The 16588-nt window shown below is 38.6% G+C and overlaps 1 protein-coding gene across 1 annotated transcript; it reads right to left on the reverse strand.

Annotated features, from left to right (window-relative positions):
- Positions 1 to 1567: 1567 nt before the first annotated feature.
- soul3 (heme-binding protein soul3) lies at positions 1568 to 16105 on the reverse strand. The gene is made up of 5 exons (XM_079385828.1): positions 15751 to 16105; positions 6481 to 6575; positions 5474 to 5615; positions 3143 to 3326; positions 1568 to 2272 (listed from the first exon to the last, which is right to left on the reverse strand). The coding sequence occupies exons 1-5, from the start codon at positions 15935 to 15937 to the stop codon at positions 2101 to 2103; spliced, it is 780 nt and encodes a 259-aa protein (XP_079241954.1). The 5' UTR covers positions 15938 to 16105; the 3' UTR covers positions 1568 to 2100.
- Positions 16106 to 16588: the final 483 nt, after the last annotated feature.

The raw sequence follows: 16588 nt of genomic DNA on the forward strand, positions 1-16588 counted from the left end.
AGCAATCTGCCTCGGAACAAACATTTTAGAAACATTTGATGATAATGAGCTTTTATCACATTTGGTTTTGGAGGTTATCCCAACTCTAAATTTTCCTTTGATTATATCCTTGTTTTCATGAACCAGTCGAGCAAGAACTAACAGATGTTCTTTCCTCCAGTTTGGTTTTCTTTTACGTTTGCATGTCTTACTATCGGCCATGATTATTCCACTCTGTTAATTAAAAGACTATTCATATGCATATTCACTAATTATGAGAAGCATGCATGTAAGAGGCTGACACACATGACTTGTTTAATTAGTGACAATTATCCTGCATTTTAAAATCAACATGATATCGTGCTCTACAATATTTCTATGAATAAATCTCTGACAGAGACTATCAGCCAATCACTGTGTGCATAGTTAATGATCATGCTGACATCACCCATAGCAACGAAGTAAACCCCTCCCCTTTACTCTGAGCTTAAGACTTCTCTCTGTTCCTCAGCACAAGTGTCTCAGCAGCTTTGTGAAGAGGTTTTAAGAGAAAACTCTTTTACTGCTATTTATGAGAGCTCTTAGTGCTGAGAAATGTTTTGTGAATACGGGCCCTGAAGGGATTTCTTCTACTCGTTGTTGTTGTTGTGTGTTAAAGTGTTTTGGAGGATGTTTCATCAGAGCAGTTATGTTGACAAGTCAGTATGAGATATGAGTGTTTCTCTGAGCTGCTTGTGTTTGTTGGGGTTGTTGTCGTCCTCTGCTGGTGTCAGATCATCATCACACACTGCTGGACTGCTGTCTGACCGTGTTTTGGGTTCTCCTTCATGTCTGCAGTGCTTTATTCCCGCTGAGCAGAACTCCACATGAAGGTTTATTCACGTCTCACCGGAGCGCTGGAATGTTTTGTTCCTCCGGCGCAGACCAGCAGATCCATGAGCTTCAGCTCAGAGACGTGAAGCTGCCTCTTTACATGATCTGTGATCTCGCTCAGAAACCTCTGCTTTATCACGCATCAGCTCCTTCAGTCGCTGCAGGGACGTTTTTGTCAGCTGAAACCCTTTGAGTATTATAATGTTTATTTTCAAAATGTTATTGTAATGTGTATAATATTTTTTTAAGGGCCCCCCCCCCCTCTTTAAGTTAAAATTTCAGTCCCAAAAAAATAAGATTCAAATTATCATCCACACATCCAGAATTCCACAGAAATTATCAAATGTAAAAAAATATATTTTTAATTTTAAGTAAATATTATACACATTTTCAAAACTATATATATATATATATATTTCCCATGATAAATAGTCCCCATGAGATTTTAAACTAATATATCAGTTCCAAAAAATCTTCTGGTAGGTTTCCAGAAACTTTCAGAAAATCCTCTGAAGGTTTTTGTAAAGTTTCTGGAAATATTCTGCCCTTTTGTAACCCCGTGTGTTTAGTGGATGATGGTCTGCATTCCTGGCTGCATTATTTTCGGATCAAACCCTGAACTTTTGACATTCTCTGTACATTCAGCTTTGTGTTGGTTTCTCGGCTCTGATTGGCTGGAGCTGATCTGACATCATCAGTCATTACAGGCCAGTTTGAAGTGAAGACGCTTGTGATTCAGTAATAGTTTATTCGGATCAGAACAGAAGCATTCAGAAGTTCACAGTGGCTGTAGTGTTTATACTGAGGACAGTCGAGCGTTTACATTCCCAGCCGTCAAACCCTGATCAGAGATCAGCTCGTTCACTTCATTCACAAAACTCTTTCATTGTGTTTATTTGACATCTGTGCTTGTAACAGAGAAGTTTAAAAAAATACTTAAAAATAGCACTATGACAATATAATATATAGATATATGTGCATCTATTACATATGGATGTGTTGATAATCACTACTAGAGCGAGAGACAGAGACAGAAGACGGAGGTACTGATGATTGTCTTACAGCAACAGCGTTTCACAGAGAGATTGACTGACGTCCAGTTTGTGTTGGTGTAGCTTATAATCAGTGCGACACATATAAACAGCAGCTCTGCTCACAGAGAATCAGGAACTACAGGATGGCTGTGACGCCCTGCGCTCGCTCTACTGTGCTCTCTGCGAGGTGCAGAGGATTGTGGGTAGGGGAGGCTCAGGGCCGCTCCAGGAACCAGATCTCGTTCTGCCGGTGGGCTGCCGCAGGATTGGTGTATCCGGCCACGATGAAGGAGTCGTTGACGCAGATGGCCGGACGGTCCAGAGACTCGGCCAGACTGTTGATCTCGTGGATGATGGTCAGTTCGTTAGTGGCGCCCGTGAACGGCCTGGGTCACGTGACACAGGAGAGACGCAGGTTCAAAACCAGTTCAAATCATTTCGACTCTTTCTTCAGTTAGTCATGTTTACCGTAGTACACTTACAGTGGAGGTCTGTGGGATTCAGATTATTGTGTTTATTAGTTTCAGTAATTCCCTCAACAAATGTCATTTTTATTTAAGAACCAGGAGCCAGAATCATTTGTATAATATGCAAGAGAGTTTGAGATCACCTTGCAGCAAAGCAGCGCTTTCAACTTCATCTACTTTTGGGGAACATAAGCCTGGACATTTTTTATAATGAATATGCATTTAAATAAAATGTTTTTAGCAGAAATTGCTGAGAAATGCTCGCTTGTGAGTGAACATTTACTTTAAAAACCTATAATACATAATCACAAACAAGTGAAAAATCTAATTCACTATTGAACACTGAACAACATTCAGTTCTTGAATCTCCTGAAATTGCTAAATGTATTATATTTATTATATCACTCCTAGTTTCTGTTAATTAAAACATTATTTGAGCTGTAAATGGTCTGAATCATCATTTGAGGTGTAGATTAATTCAGTGAATTTGCTGATTCCCATGTGGAGATTTCTTTATTGATGAGTCCCATTTATTTCTATAGTGCCTTATACAGGACCGATTTGAAAGCAGCTTCACTGTGATGAACAGGAATAACGGGTGATGTAAAGCGCTCTGTGGATTGGTGCTGACTGGTTTTACAGATACATGATTGGCTATTCTTCACTCTTTGATGCATCTGCCAGACGCTTTTATCCAAAGCAACTTACACATTAACATTTGCTCAGAACCCATGGCCTTCAGTGTAAGTGCATTACTGTAATGGTGCCTTGTGTTAGTATTGTTCTCACCGGGTGTAGACAGTGGTGGCGGGCCACTGCTCGATGACGATCTCGGGGTCGTACGGCCGCGGCGGGTCGCTCTGGTGCTGGGTGGGCAGGTAATACGCTACGGTCACGGCCCGCGACAGAGTCGAGTGCATCTCATCGGTGCGCACCACCGTCACGATGGGTATCGTCATGCCCAGATAACTGCCTGCAGAGAAAAAACAATCCCAGGTTGAATGAGTGTCTGATTTGTTTTATTTTATTTTTTTTTTAAATCAAGGAATCAGTTTTGAATATAAATATTAGCAGATGTTACAGTTATCCATGCTGTCAGTCCGCCAGTGCTAAGAGTTGATGACACGCAGCTGCTGATCGGCTCTATGAGGAACATACTGCTAGAGCTGAGATCCACACACAATGCGTTTGTGCTGATAAACACCAGACGTAGGCCCTATGAAACCAGCTTTAATGTTTTTTTTTTTCAAATTCTGTTTTAATTTCTTGACTTTTCAATGGTTAAATAAAATTCATCAAAAAACATGTCTAATTAATTAATATCGTGAAACTTATACAATCTCACATCAATTTGACATCAGTTTAACAAAAATTACATTTAGGGCCCAATTAAATATTTTGTTTCTCACCATATTTTTTTATGATCAAATTCTGTGTTTTAGCATGTCTAAATATTGCCTAATTATATGCATACTTGATTTTTTCAGATTTATTCTGTGTCTTTTTTTTTCCCTCAGAAATTCTGTGTTGTGTATTTAAAATTGTTTGGTTATAAAATGAAGGCATAAAACATTAATTTCATTTCTTTTAATTATTGAAAAATCAAGCAAACCAAAAAAAGTAACAAATGTCATGTTTAGGGCCGTATGAAATCTTTTATTTTTTTTTCTCGCCTTGTAACGAAATTCTGTGTTTTAGCATGTCTATTATTTGAATGCATACAAACTATGTTCATTTATTCTTACAGTAGCCGTATGAAATATTTTCCCTTCAGAAATTGTTGTGTATTTAACTTTTACTGGTTATCAGATGAAGGCATAAAACATTGATTTAATTTAGATTTTAATTAATGAAAGTTAAACATTTAAATTTGACAAATAAAGGGGATTTACTATTAAGATCTAAATATTTTGAGATTATTTCTTAAAACAAAGTTGTATTATTTTTTAACAGTAGTAGTAGTATTACGTACAGTCTGCTAAATAATAGTAATATAGCCTATTTCTGGCACAATGTCTTTAAGTTAGACCGAACCTTTATTTTGACGGGTTGCCGTGAAGACCTTTAAAGTTGTGTGTGTATAATATGACGCTAGTTTTACTCAAATGAAATGGTAAAATGCTGATAAAGTGTGTCTCAGATCAGTTCTGGAGATGATGTTCACGTGTTTATCTCCTCATTGAGACGGCAGACGCTGAAATCACGTTAGTAAACGAAACCACGTCTCCATTCATACAGAGACACGCAGAACATGCAGGATTCAGATTTAAATCCACTTCTGCAGCTTAATATTTACAGATACTAGTCCATATCACGATTTGATTTAAATGTAATGACCTACTTTTGATTAATTCATCCAAACTTTGACAAATTCCGTGACATTCCGCTTTAAACTGTTCATTCTGTTTTTATGACTGGATTCTGTGATTCTGTCTGAGTTTTCTGCATCGTGGAAATCATAGGGCCCTACAGACATGGGAAAAACACAAGCTTGTGTGACGCCAGCTGAGATTCTTTAACTCAAGTGCCTTGTTTGACGGCGTTTCATGAGCAAAAGATACGAGACACGACACAATGTTCAAACGCATCCGTCAAGCACAGGCTCACACAGAAAAACCATGCAGAACTACTACTGTATATCTGATTATTGATGTTTAATGATGCCGACAGACTGAAAGCTGTTAATAATCATCTATTACTGCTGTTACACTGACAGCCAGGAAGAGATTTGAGTCGGCCTCTAAAACTGAATGTGTACATTTTGACTGAGAAATATTATGCATTTTTCATATTTTATTTTTGGACATACAGAATACGTTTAAGACAAGCTTGTACAATATTTGCCTTCATATTTCATGCATCTTTTCTGCAAAGATATTTAACAAGTGAATGTGTTACGTATAAGTTGAACTTCATGTGTGCTGCACTTGGAACAGAGCTTTCTTTAACCCGATGGTTCATAAAGAGAATGTTACTTGAATTATGTTTTAGTTATGGTATTAAGTTGACCAGTTAAACATGAAAAAACAACTAAATTATTATCTTGAATCGGTCAAACGTTCTGGGAAAACCCCTCTAGATTTAGTTGTATCAGTCTGAGTCTGGAGTGTGTTTATGGACCTGCTGAGTTCTGCTGGCAGATGTATCTCATGATCTTCATGAAGCCGTAGCAGATGCTCTGTTCATACGTGTCCTCGTGAACGGTGATACAGGCCCAGTGCGCTTTCTCATAGTGACGCTTCTCAAACACCACCTCACCGCACTACAACACACACACACACACAAACACACAACAGCAGAGTCAGTGGAGGAACTGATCAGACACATCACAGAGCATTTGGTTTGATCTAATAGATTGACTTTTTTAACCCTGAAAGGGCCGATGTATCCTGGGGGATACAAACATTTGAGAAGCTGTGGGGAGAAGCAGTGTAGGTCGCATTTCCTGGTTTCATTTTGAAAGGCTGTTGTGAATATTTAGATGAGGTGACTTGTTTCTACATTCTTTGTTTAGATCACAGGAAGCATTTAAAACTGTAGTGGGAAATCTACTCACCCTCTGATGAAAGTTGATCTAGTTCATATTTACACATGTTGGAGGGACTTACCTGTTTTACCTGTTATTCAGCATTAGCTTATAAGGTTTACATTGAAATTTCATTAATTAAATGCTTGCTTTTTTTTTTGTCTGTCTCTAAATGTTTGTATCTCAGGGGATACGTTGCTCTTTTAGGAGTATAAATCAAGATATAAAAACATTTACATAGACTCTGTGATTTTGTGGCTTGTGTTTTAGAAAATCTTGACAAAACATATCGTTGGAAATATCTGACGGTCAAGGTTCCATATTTTGTAATACATTTGATATTGTGACCGACAATGATTGATTTGTGACAGAAAACTGCATCAGAAAAATTCAATAGTTTGTGTGTAAGCCAGTGGATATTTCTGGTATAGTTGAGCAGCCAATCAAACAGTGACTTGATTCATCATCCTCATGTCAGATTTAATGGCATATTCACGCAGCTGTGTTTGATCACATGCATTATTCACACTGTGTTAGTTTGATTCCTCTGGTGTGGCGTTACAGTGTGATCTCAGATGTCTGATTGGTCAGCGGTACGCACCTTCTCCTTGCGTGTGATGAGAGTGTGGGGCACCTGCTCCCGCGGGTGGGCACCGTCGTTATTGGTGGTGATCTGATGGATGGGTTCGGCCATGTCTGTGAAACACGGAGCAGATTGACATCAACGTTCAGCTCGGATTCTGCTTCATCACACTGAAGGCTTGTTTGTTGTGACTGTGTCATGATGTTAGGGTTTGGCTGACATTTCTTCCCGCTGTGACCCATGATTCTCTGATCTGGTCACGAGGGGCTCTCTGGCCGAGCGTTAGCCACACATCTGTCCCGCGGGACGTCAGCGAGCAGCGACAGCAAACACTTCAGTCAGTCAGTTTACCCAGAACCCTCTGCGTGGGTGAATTCAGATTTACACATCAGTCATCACGTACATACGAACAGATGAGATGTACAGTAGAGTGAGAGACTGGAAATACAGTGCCATGTCATTTGTTTGTTTGTTTTGTTCTCAAGGAGCACGTGCTCTTAATTTGAAAACATTTGGAACACATCAGGAACTTTAGGAGCACAATAAACATCGATCAAAGAATGTTTAATAAAAGGATGTGATGTGACATTACCAAGCAAAATTAATTTGAATCCAAAAAGTACACTAGGTTTAGATATTTCTACTTCAAACTGTTTAATTAATAATTAGGGGAATAAATATGTTAAATGGAGAATTCTCCATTTAATTGTGTACTGTTGTGATGCAGCTAATTTAACAGCCAGAATATAATACTGCATAATGTGGGGCCTTTAATATAAACAAGCTGGAAATACACCTAGACTCTTATTTTGAAATGTTGTATCACAAGTTTAGTCTTCTGCCCCCAAGACATTTTAAAATAGGCATTTTTGTTACATGATTTAAGTTATTTAAAACTTATGACCTTAAATTAAACTTTTTTTATGGACTTTCAAGGGGCCTACTTTGTATTCACAATTAAAAATAGACTTTACAATCACTCGACTGATTCTGGATCAGTGTTATTCACAGAATCACTGACTATGACATCACAGTGTCAACCATAAACTGCTTAGACTAGTCTTACTAGTTAGTCATCTCATTTTCTTTAGGATTGGTCAAGTCAGTTACATTAAATAGATTGGCCTGATTTGAACCTGAGAAATAAGAGTGATTATTCATTGGTTAAGTTTATTTAGCCGGCCACAGGGTCACACTTAACCTTGTATTCCACATTACTGATAAACCACAACACTGACCGCTTCTGACAGCACAAACCAGTGTATAGTTTTACTACAGACTCAATCTAAACACACTGCACAGTAAGATTGAGTTAATTAGCATGATCACTACAGCACTTCCTCGTCTGGTTAATGATTCCAGTGCATCGTTAATTCCTGTTGCTTCATAATGAATTAGTGTTAATTATACTTAACACATTAGTATGTGTAGAAATGAACATTAGTTCATGATTTGCCTTATAATACATCATGTAAACAAATGAAATCTTACTGTAAGGTGTTAGCTGAATTTGTGTTCATCAGCTGCAGATGGTATTAATGATGAATTAATTTGATGAATCGAGTGAATGGTGTTTGCTCTTCACGTGTGCAGTCGTGTAAAGCGCTTTACTGGACTGGATTTAGAAAGGCATTGGTCTGGACCAGATGAGCCTGATAATCTGCTCCACAAACACACGTCACCTGATTCACAGAACAAACCCTTCACAGAGCGTTTAGATTCCAGCGCGTCACAATCATTGTGTTACGAACTCTCTCTCACACATACTAACGGCTGCGTTCGATAACATGCAGAGAGCCGAGTCCGTCAGCGTCCTGTGATGATCTGATGAACTGGGTCAGAGAGACGCAGCACACGTGAATCATGGGAAAATCCTGCTGCCGCTGCCTGGCTGAGAGTCACGCATACGTGCAAGAGCGCACATCCTCTCAAAACACTGCATGCAAAAACAAAACTTCCATATCATCCAGACTACTGGAAAGAAAACATCCAAAGTACATATTTAAGTGTCTGTTTCATTGCACTTTATCTATTTGCATGTGTATATTCCATCTTACACCAAACTGGCCATTTTCATCTGTTGTTGTGGACTCTAATATCTGTCCCTGCAGCACAAAAGCAGTCATGAGTAACACAGGTATATCTGTAGCAATAGCCAACAATACATTGTATGGATCAAAATTATACATTTCTCTTTTATGACAAAAATCATTAGGATATTAAGATCATGTTCCATGAAGATATTTAGTACATTTCCTACCGTAAATATATAAAAACTTCATTTTTGATTAGTAATATGCATTGCTAAGAACTTCATTTGAACAACTTTAAAGGAGATTTTCTCAATATTTAGATTTTTTTGCTCCCTCAGATTCCAGATTTTCTAATAGTTGTATCTCAGACAAATATTGTCCTATCATAACAAACCATACATCAATGGAAAGATTAATTATTCAGCTTCAGATGATGTATAAACCTCAGTTTTGAAAAATTGATACTTAAGACTGGTTTTGTGCTCCAGGGTCACATATAGTTAGTTATATTTATCATTATAGTTATTGTTCCTGGTGTGAAGGGCTTTAGTTGCAGTTTTGTCGTCTGTCGCTTTAAATGCTTGAGCTCTTTAAATCAGGATGGATTCTGATTGGCTGTCAGTGTTTTTATTATTCATAAACTCCAGAAATCGTTCTGAAAATGATTGCAATGATATCACACTTCCCTTTCCTCGTTGATTTTAATAATCAAATGTGTTATGCTCTATAGAGAGTGAAGTTGCATTGACTGTTTATTCTGTATTAATGTGTTTACGGTGTGTTTTATACAGTGGCGTAACTTTGCTTTGAAAAGTGGTGGGGACAGCGCACAACTCGTTTTGCTATTTGTTTATTTAATAACTGAATTTACTTGGGACTGAGTTCAGAGTTGGAAATGCACTTAATTTTCACTTTGATGTACACATGCATCACATTCACAAATATGTCTATAAACATCCAAATAAGCAAAACGTAACATTGACAATGTGAATGTTACGTTTTGCTTATCACAACACATCCAGGGTAGCTAATATCAATCAAAATACGCAAGATAAATGCTCAGCTGCAGCGTATTCATTAATCCCCAATCAATTGTGTGTGTGTGTGTGTGTGTGTGTGTGTGTATTACGATTCATTCCACTTTGAATTACTTGAATGAATGAATTTTCTCTTAATACCAGCCGGACAACTTGCTAAAAGCAGGTGTGATCGATGCACGCGCTCAACATTACGTCAAGAGTCAAGACAAGCCCACAAAATGTTTCCTCATCCAATCAAATAATTTAACCAATCCTGAACTACGCAAAACCTCGTGTAAAACATGAATGAGAGTTAATTTGTGTTTAAAATGGTTAAACTACCTTTATTAATTAAATAAATGAAATTGTTTTGACGAATCTTTTTTTTTATGACGTTTGTATAAAAGCTCTATTTTTTCCTCCCCCACCCCACATGTAAAGGCTACCCAGATAGCAATTACATTTGGCCCGGATCCGTTTTAAGCCCCTTGCCTCCGTTTCTATCTTAGAGACGTTTTCTGATTGTGAACCAGATCCGTGCCAGTTAGAGGTTTTAGCTTAAACATTCTACTGCCATCAGTTCAGTATTTATATCATTTTACAGATCTGGCCCAGATCACTTTTCCCATTGGTAACCGAAAGACATTAGCTGTGTCTGACACTGATTTGGTCCAGATCTGCAATATGAATCTGAGCCGATACTGTTTTCACATAGGCTACACTGGTGTGGCCCGAATCTGTGATACATATCTGAGCCGACTGCATTTAAAAAAGGGCTAAAAACTGCTCTGGCCCATATCTGCAAAACGGATTTGAGCCAACACTGTTTTGACAGAGGCTACCTGATGTGGACCACATCCAGAAAGCTCCACCCCCACCACCGAGCAAAAGAAGTTTGCCCAGCAACAACTTTGCCGCCTTTGAGTCTGCTGTCAGTTAAGGATCCATAACGGTGTCGTGTGGACAAAAGACAGGTAAGAATCTGCCTCAATGTATAATAAACAGGGGATGATTTTACCGTATGATGAATGTTAACCAAAAACTTTTTTGTAAAGTATTAGTTAAGAGGCCAGGAACTAGCTTTTAGCGAATATACCGTATACCAGTGAGGTAAGTTAGCTTCGGTAACGTAAATTAAACCTGGTTAAAGCATGGCGTTGAACAGACGAGTTTAATTTATTAAGTCAATATCATGCATATGTTGAGCTTATTTTGAGTGGTTGACTTGAATATTTTGTTTAGAAGGATTTGGTTGTGAACTTTGTTAGCAAGGCAGTCGAACAGGCATAACGTAGTTATTAGCAAGCTGTTAAAAAAAAGCTGTAAAATGCCCATTTCTCCGCTTTTACTAGCTGGTGGCATTTTAATGTTTGCACTTGTTGCATTTACAGTTAAAGCAAAAACACAGATGAAAGTCCATTTGAATGTCAGCAATGTTTTATCGGCTAGGGTGTCGTGCCAAGGCACTTAGCTGCTATTCCCGCCAGGATTTGCATCCCCTGGCCGCGGGAGCACGCAGAGAAGCGGAGTTTAACGTTAACTGCTGCACTACGAATTCACCTCTTAAATGGAACAAATAGCGACGTGGAAGGGTTTTCCATAGTAATAAGAGACTCATTTATCTACATATATATGTTTATTTGTCTGTTACATTAAGGCGACGTGTGAATTGTTTAATGCGTCGTTTAATATTGTGGATTGATCGACATGTGTTTTCCAAATTTCCATATTGCCATGCACCTTAGCTACATAGGCCGACTGATACAGGAGTTTTCCTGCATTTTTTCGCGGCCGCCAAAGCAAAAATGTTTGTCCCGCCAAAGCCTTATTTCGGGACTCGGTGATCGGTGAATGACTGCTGGGCGAATACGAGCAGAGAGAGAGAGAGAGAGACCCGGCCGCGCGTGCGCGCGCACTCACCGTTTTCAAACAACACGAGCGCTGTCTTGCTCTCTCTCCCTCACGCATAATAATCGAAATCAATTGACACACGATAGTAAAAGGTTAGGCCTTAACAGAGAATATTGATTTTTGTTTTTATAAAATAGCCATACCACTGTGCAATAACTCATAATGCGTGTCTTTATGTACATGACATTTAGTCAGTTAAAACACTGTTTCAAGTCTCACGAGCCTTAACACATACCACAGTAACAGCTTGGTTCATTTCGAGTCGAACATGACGAAAGTAATAATTGCGGTTCAATCAAGCGTCAGGATAATTTCAGTAACAGAAAAAAGTTCAGTAACAGCTCGTACTGATTCAAAAGTGTGTTAGAATCTCTAAAAGAACCGGCTCATAAGAGTCATTTAGGACTCGGACTACACTGGTTGAGAATAATAAACTGTATTTTATTAAATATGTTAATTTATCATCAATCCGAAATGTGTGCCATTAAGGCCAGCAACAACACACCCCATATTTGCATATTACAATTAATTTTCAAAGAAAATTGTAATACAAAAAAAAAATACTTTTCATGGGTACTTTCATTGTGTAAAGTTTCATTTTGATAGGAGTAAAGGAAAAAAAAATAGCCCCATTGGGGTGTATTGTTGCCTGGCCTTATTGGCACATATTTCGGATTGATAAATAGATGATAAATGAACATATTTCCTCAACTAGGATTTCTTAGGACTTTTAGTATGTTGTTCTGGGCACCTCATATAAATGATCTATGCAGAAAAAAAAATATTTTACAATTAGTCTGTCGTAAAATGCTATTAATATTGCTTCAGAATAAATTGTTTACTTTTATGGGGATATTTTGTGTGGAATAGTATCTGCTGATATGAAAAGTTCACTGTATATCGTAGTAATAAATATAATTTATGACAGCCATGAAATATTGTTTACTTTTTACATTAAACAAATTAAATATTACAGATATGCATGTTATATAACGTATATTTCCATAAAAGTCTTAAGTTTCACTTGTTCATATCTGCAGATACCCTGGTTATAGAAGTAGGCCGAATTAGAAGGATGGGCCTATCTTCATTTTGAGCAAATGCAATATACGTCTGCCTGTTTTGTCATCATGTAGGCCTAGCACTGATCCAAATTTCTCATTCAACCTAATCATTAATGCTGTTTTCCAGGTGCAGTGCGCAAATGTGCACTGACAGCAACTGCAACAGAAGCTGAAATATGGAGGCATGCTATAAGGTGGTTTGCCCTTTCAGCGGACAGGAGGGCGCCAGGAGAGACTGGACGTCAGCAGCAGGAGCAGCAACAGCAACAGCTGCCACAGCACCCACCTAGTGATTTTGTTTAAGTGCATGTTTTTTTTTTTTTTTTTTTTGACGTTGTGTTAATAGCCTGTGTTTTTTTTATCCATTAATTCTTTGTTTGTTGTTGACTGTGTTCTGTGTTAATTGTTGACTTTGTTCATGACTTTTTTGTTTGTTTTTTATAATTAAATCTATGAATTTGTGGTCATTAATTCTGTGTTTGTTAACTTTGTTCACGTTGTTTTAGTATGCGTTTTAATCATTAAAACTATTTATTTCAGCTATAGCCTATAGGCCTACGCATTGCTCCAACTGAAACTAGCCTTCATCAAGTCAAGTCAAGCTTTTTATTATAGCCAAGGCCTTGTAGTGAAAATGTTTTTCTGCACTGCAAAAAATGCTTTTCTTACTTAGTATTTTTGTCTTGTTTCCAGTCCAAATATATAAAAATTCTTAAATCAAGAAGCATTTACTAGAGAAGTAAAATGACATAAGAAATTCTGTTTTGTTTTAAGATAAAAAGAAAGTAACTTTTGCTTAAAACAAGCAAAATTATCTGCGAGTGGGGTAAGCAAAATAATCTCGTTTTCCATTTGAAATAAGATTTTTTTTGTTTTCCATTCTTATTCAGATTTTTTTGCTTACCCCATTGGCAGATAATTGTGCTTGTTTTAAGCAAAAATTACTTTCTTTTTATCTTAAAACAAAACAGAATTTCTTATGTCATTTTACTTCTCTAGTAAATGCTTCTTGGTTTAAGAATTTTTAGATATTTGGACTGGAAACAAAAATACTAAGTAAGAAAAGCATTTTTTGAAGTGTGGACATTCCACAGACTGAAAAATGTAGGCCTATGCCTAGGTAGCATAGTTTACTATGATACCCTAACTGACAAAAATGCCGAAAATAAGGCAAAAGGACGATCCAGTGGTGATTTAAGCGGAATCGTAACACATCCGGCACAGCTCCGGTAGGCGGAATCGTTTCACGCACCCGTTACGCATCTGTAACGGGATGATCAGGCGGTGCTGGATCGGCGCTGGAACATATCCGCAACAACCCCTAAAAACAGACCAGAAACGGCTTCGGCCCGATGTGCGTTTGGACTCAGGAACGAGTCCGTGAGGCGGATGCGGGCCAGACCCGGCTCTATCGTTTTGCGGTTGCGGCTCTGTTCCGTTACAGCGTCCAGTGGCTATCTGGGTAGTTAATGGTAAATGTTGCTACCTATAGCATAAATGTTAAAACATCAACAAAATGTCCAAAAGAAAGTATGGAAGTGATATAAGAAGCTTTTTAGTGAAGCAGCCACGCACATTGCACACTGAGTCCGAATTTTTCGCCCGAAATTTTCGCACGTTGAAAAATAAATACGACCTCACGTTTTGTCAATCACGTTTGCACACTGCCTCCGAAATTGTCGTCCGTCAAAAAATAAATTCGGATCGGGTTCGATTTTTTGCGTTTTTCGCATCCGTATAAAGCATTTTGAGATGCTTTGAGAAGGTGTTTTGACAATTCAGAGCCACCGTACAAGCGAAAGCCAAAATCCAAAATAGTGTCAGACAAATTACTACACTTCGTCTTGCAGCAGAGAGCACTTTATGACAAACAAATTGCGGAATACAAAGATACAGAATATAAAGAACTGCTGTAGCCTATTTTTTTATGCCTGGCGCGCACCTTTCCGATGCCGCAGTTCGATGTTTGTGTGTGTGTGTATCCATACCTCAGACAGTCTCTGTTCAGGATAAATTGGTTCACGGAAATTGGTGGTCTTCTTTTTAATATGTGGATTCAGTATCGATAGCAAAGTATCAAACTGAGGTACTGACATCCTGAAATAAACTTTGAATCTCTCGGGATAATCCCGCAGCTCTTTGATAAGGAGGTGGAACCTTCCTGTCTGCGCAATCTAAGGATTGGATGGACCCAATATTTCCTTTTTCTTTTTCTTTTTTTAAAAAGAGAGAGGACAACAAAATCATCCTCACTGCTTGAAGACATTTTGTATAGTTTTGTGAATTTTTCCCCAACGGATTAATTAAAACGCATCGGACTCCGTGTGCAAGGTCTCTGTGGGTGACGAATTTTTAAGATTGCGAATGCGATAAAACGCATGAGGAAATTTCGGACTCAGTGTGCAGAGACCTTAAGACTAAAATACAGTATTAACATTGTAGACTACAAATAAATTTTAAAAGAGGTACAGGATCTGTAGACTAATTAATTATAGGGAAAGGAAACTACATATCCCATGACGCATATCGCGTATCTCGCGATAGTTTCACAACGAGACTTAATATTCATCTTTGAGGATGTTGAAAAGCTTCTGACCGGCGGAAAAATGTGTTAAATGAATGAATTAGATTATGAAGAGTGACGATTTGTAGATGGTGCTTTTCCTTTAATATATACCTTACGCAATCTATTTTTCAGATACTTTTTAAAAGTGGTGGGGACAATATCGAGCCTGGTAAAAAGTGGTGGGGACATGTCCCACCCGTCCCACCCGTAAATTACGCCTATGGTTTTATACCGATATGAGCGACATTACTGTAGAAACCATGGAATAAAAATATAAAAACTTTTATCTTACAACTCAGACTTTTTCCTCAGAATAGTTAGCTTTTATGCACTATATAAACTATATATTAACTTTTTCCCCTCATAATTCTGAGTTAACATCTCGTAATCGTGACTATTTTGTCAGAAGTGTGTTGTATGTCGCTGTAAAGTCTGAAGAGTAAGAGAGAAACTCTTATTTCTGTATTCAGCAGCAGACTCAGGCTATGAGGAATATTCCTCTGTGCTGCTCAAAGCGTGTCGGTCTGTTATCTACACTTGATAGGCAGCGTGTCTCTGAGCCGCCTACATAGACAGCATAAGTGCCGCGGGCTGCTGAGGGGAATGACGGTTAAACTGAACTCTTCCGCTGCGGTCGGTGTAGTGAGTGAGGCGGCTGTGAATTGAGACGCGCCCCGCGGTTGTTGTGTTTGTACCTGTCGGCACCTCCACCTGGTGTCCGCGGGCCACATCCCTCCAGTACTGCAGGAGTCTCCCCTGGTCCTCCTCCTCCTCCTCCTCGGGACTGTCTGACAGCTGCTCCTCCGACACAGACTCCAGATCCTCCAGCGTGATCATATCACCTCCGCCGCCGCCGTTCAACCGACACCCGCCGGGGTCCATCGCCGAATCCACTGAACCTCGATACTGAGAGCCTCACGCTTCACCTGCGCTTACAGGGATCTCACCGTCATGTCCGCGTCCCGGAGCTATAGATCGTTAATCTCGCGTTATTAACTGCGCTCGGTTCGTACGTGTTGTTTTGACCTATTTAAAGGCAGCGTCGCGGTCACGTGACCGCACAAGCGCCGCCCACCCAGCGCAGGAGTTTATAAATACATCAACACCCACAGCTCTGTAATAACCGCGCATATGAAAATAGTACAGTATGAGATGTTCATCATGCTTCTAAATAACAATCGTGTTTTCAAATTATACATGTACCTGTACAATGACTGCAGTAAGAGAAGTTTGTGACAGTTTTTCCACTAAAGGTGTATAAAGAAAACATTTCTTCCATCTTTATTTGACCCTCTGGCACTCTATTCTAATTCTATTTTATCTATTTGTTGACCTGACCCTCTCTAACACCTGTACTCTCTATTTGTTTTCTAATTGCTTGCTTGCTTTAAAAAAAAAAAAAAAGGCCTCTAACTATTATTTTTCTATTCTATCTACTGGTACTTGTAGTTTTCATTTTACATATATATGTGCACCACAAAACCAGTCATAAGGGTCTTTTTTAAATTGATATTTATATATCACCTGAAAGCT

Source organism: Barbus barbus (genome assembly GCF_936440315.1).
Source record: "Barbus barbus genome assembly, chromosome: 30".
Taxonomy (NCBI): Eukaryota; Metazoa; Chordata; class Actinopteri; order Cypriniformes; family Cyprinidae; genus Barbus; species Barbus barbus.

Bases quoted from the DNA above. Each gene is read 5' to 3' on its own strand.
- soul3 (XM_079385828.1), bottom strand. From the start codon at position 15,937: ATGGACCCCGGCGGGTGTCGGTTGAACGGCGGCGGCGGAGGTGATATG. The intron at 3,327-5,473 runs GTCCATAAACAC...TTTTCTCTGCAG, and splicing joins CTGCCAGCAGAACTCAGCAG to GCAGTTATCTGGGCATGACG. The intron at 2,273-3,142 runs GTGAGAACAATA...CACGTGACCCAG, and splicing joins GCCACCACTGTCTACACCCG to GCCGTTCACGGGCGCCACTA.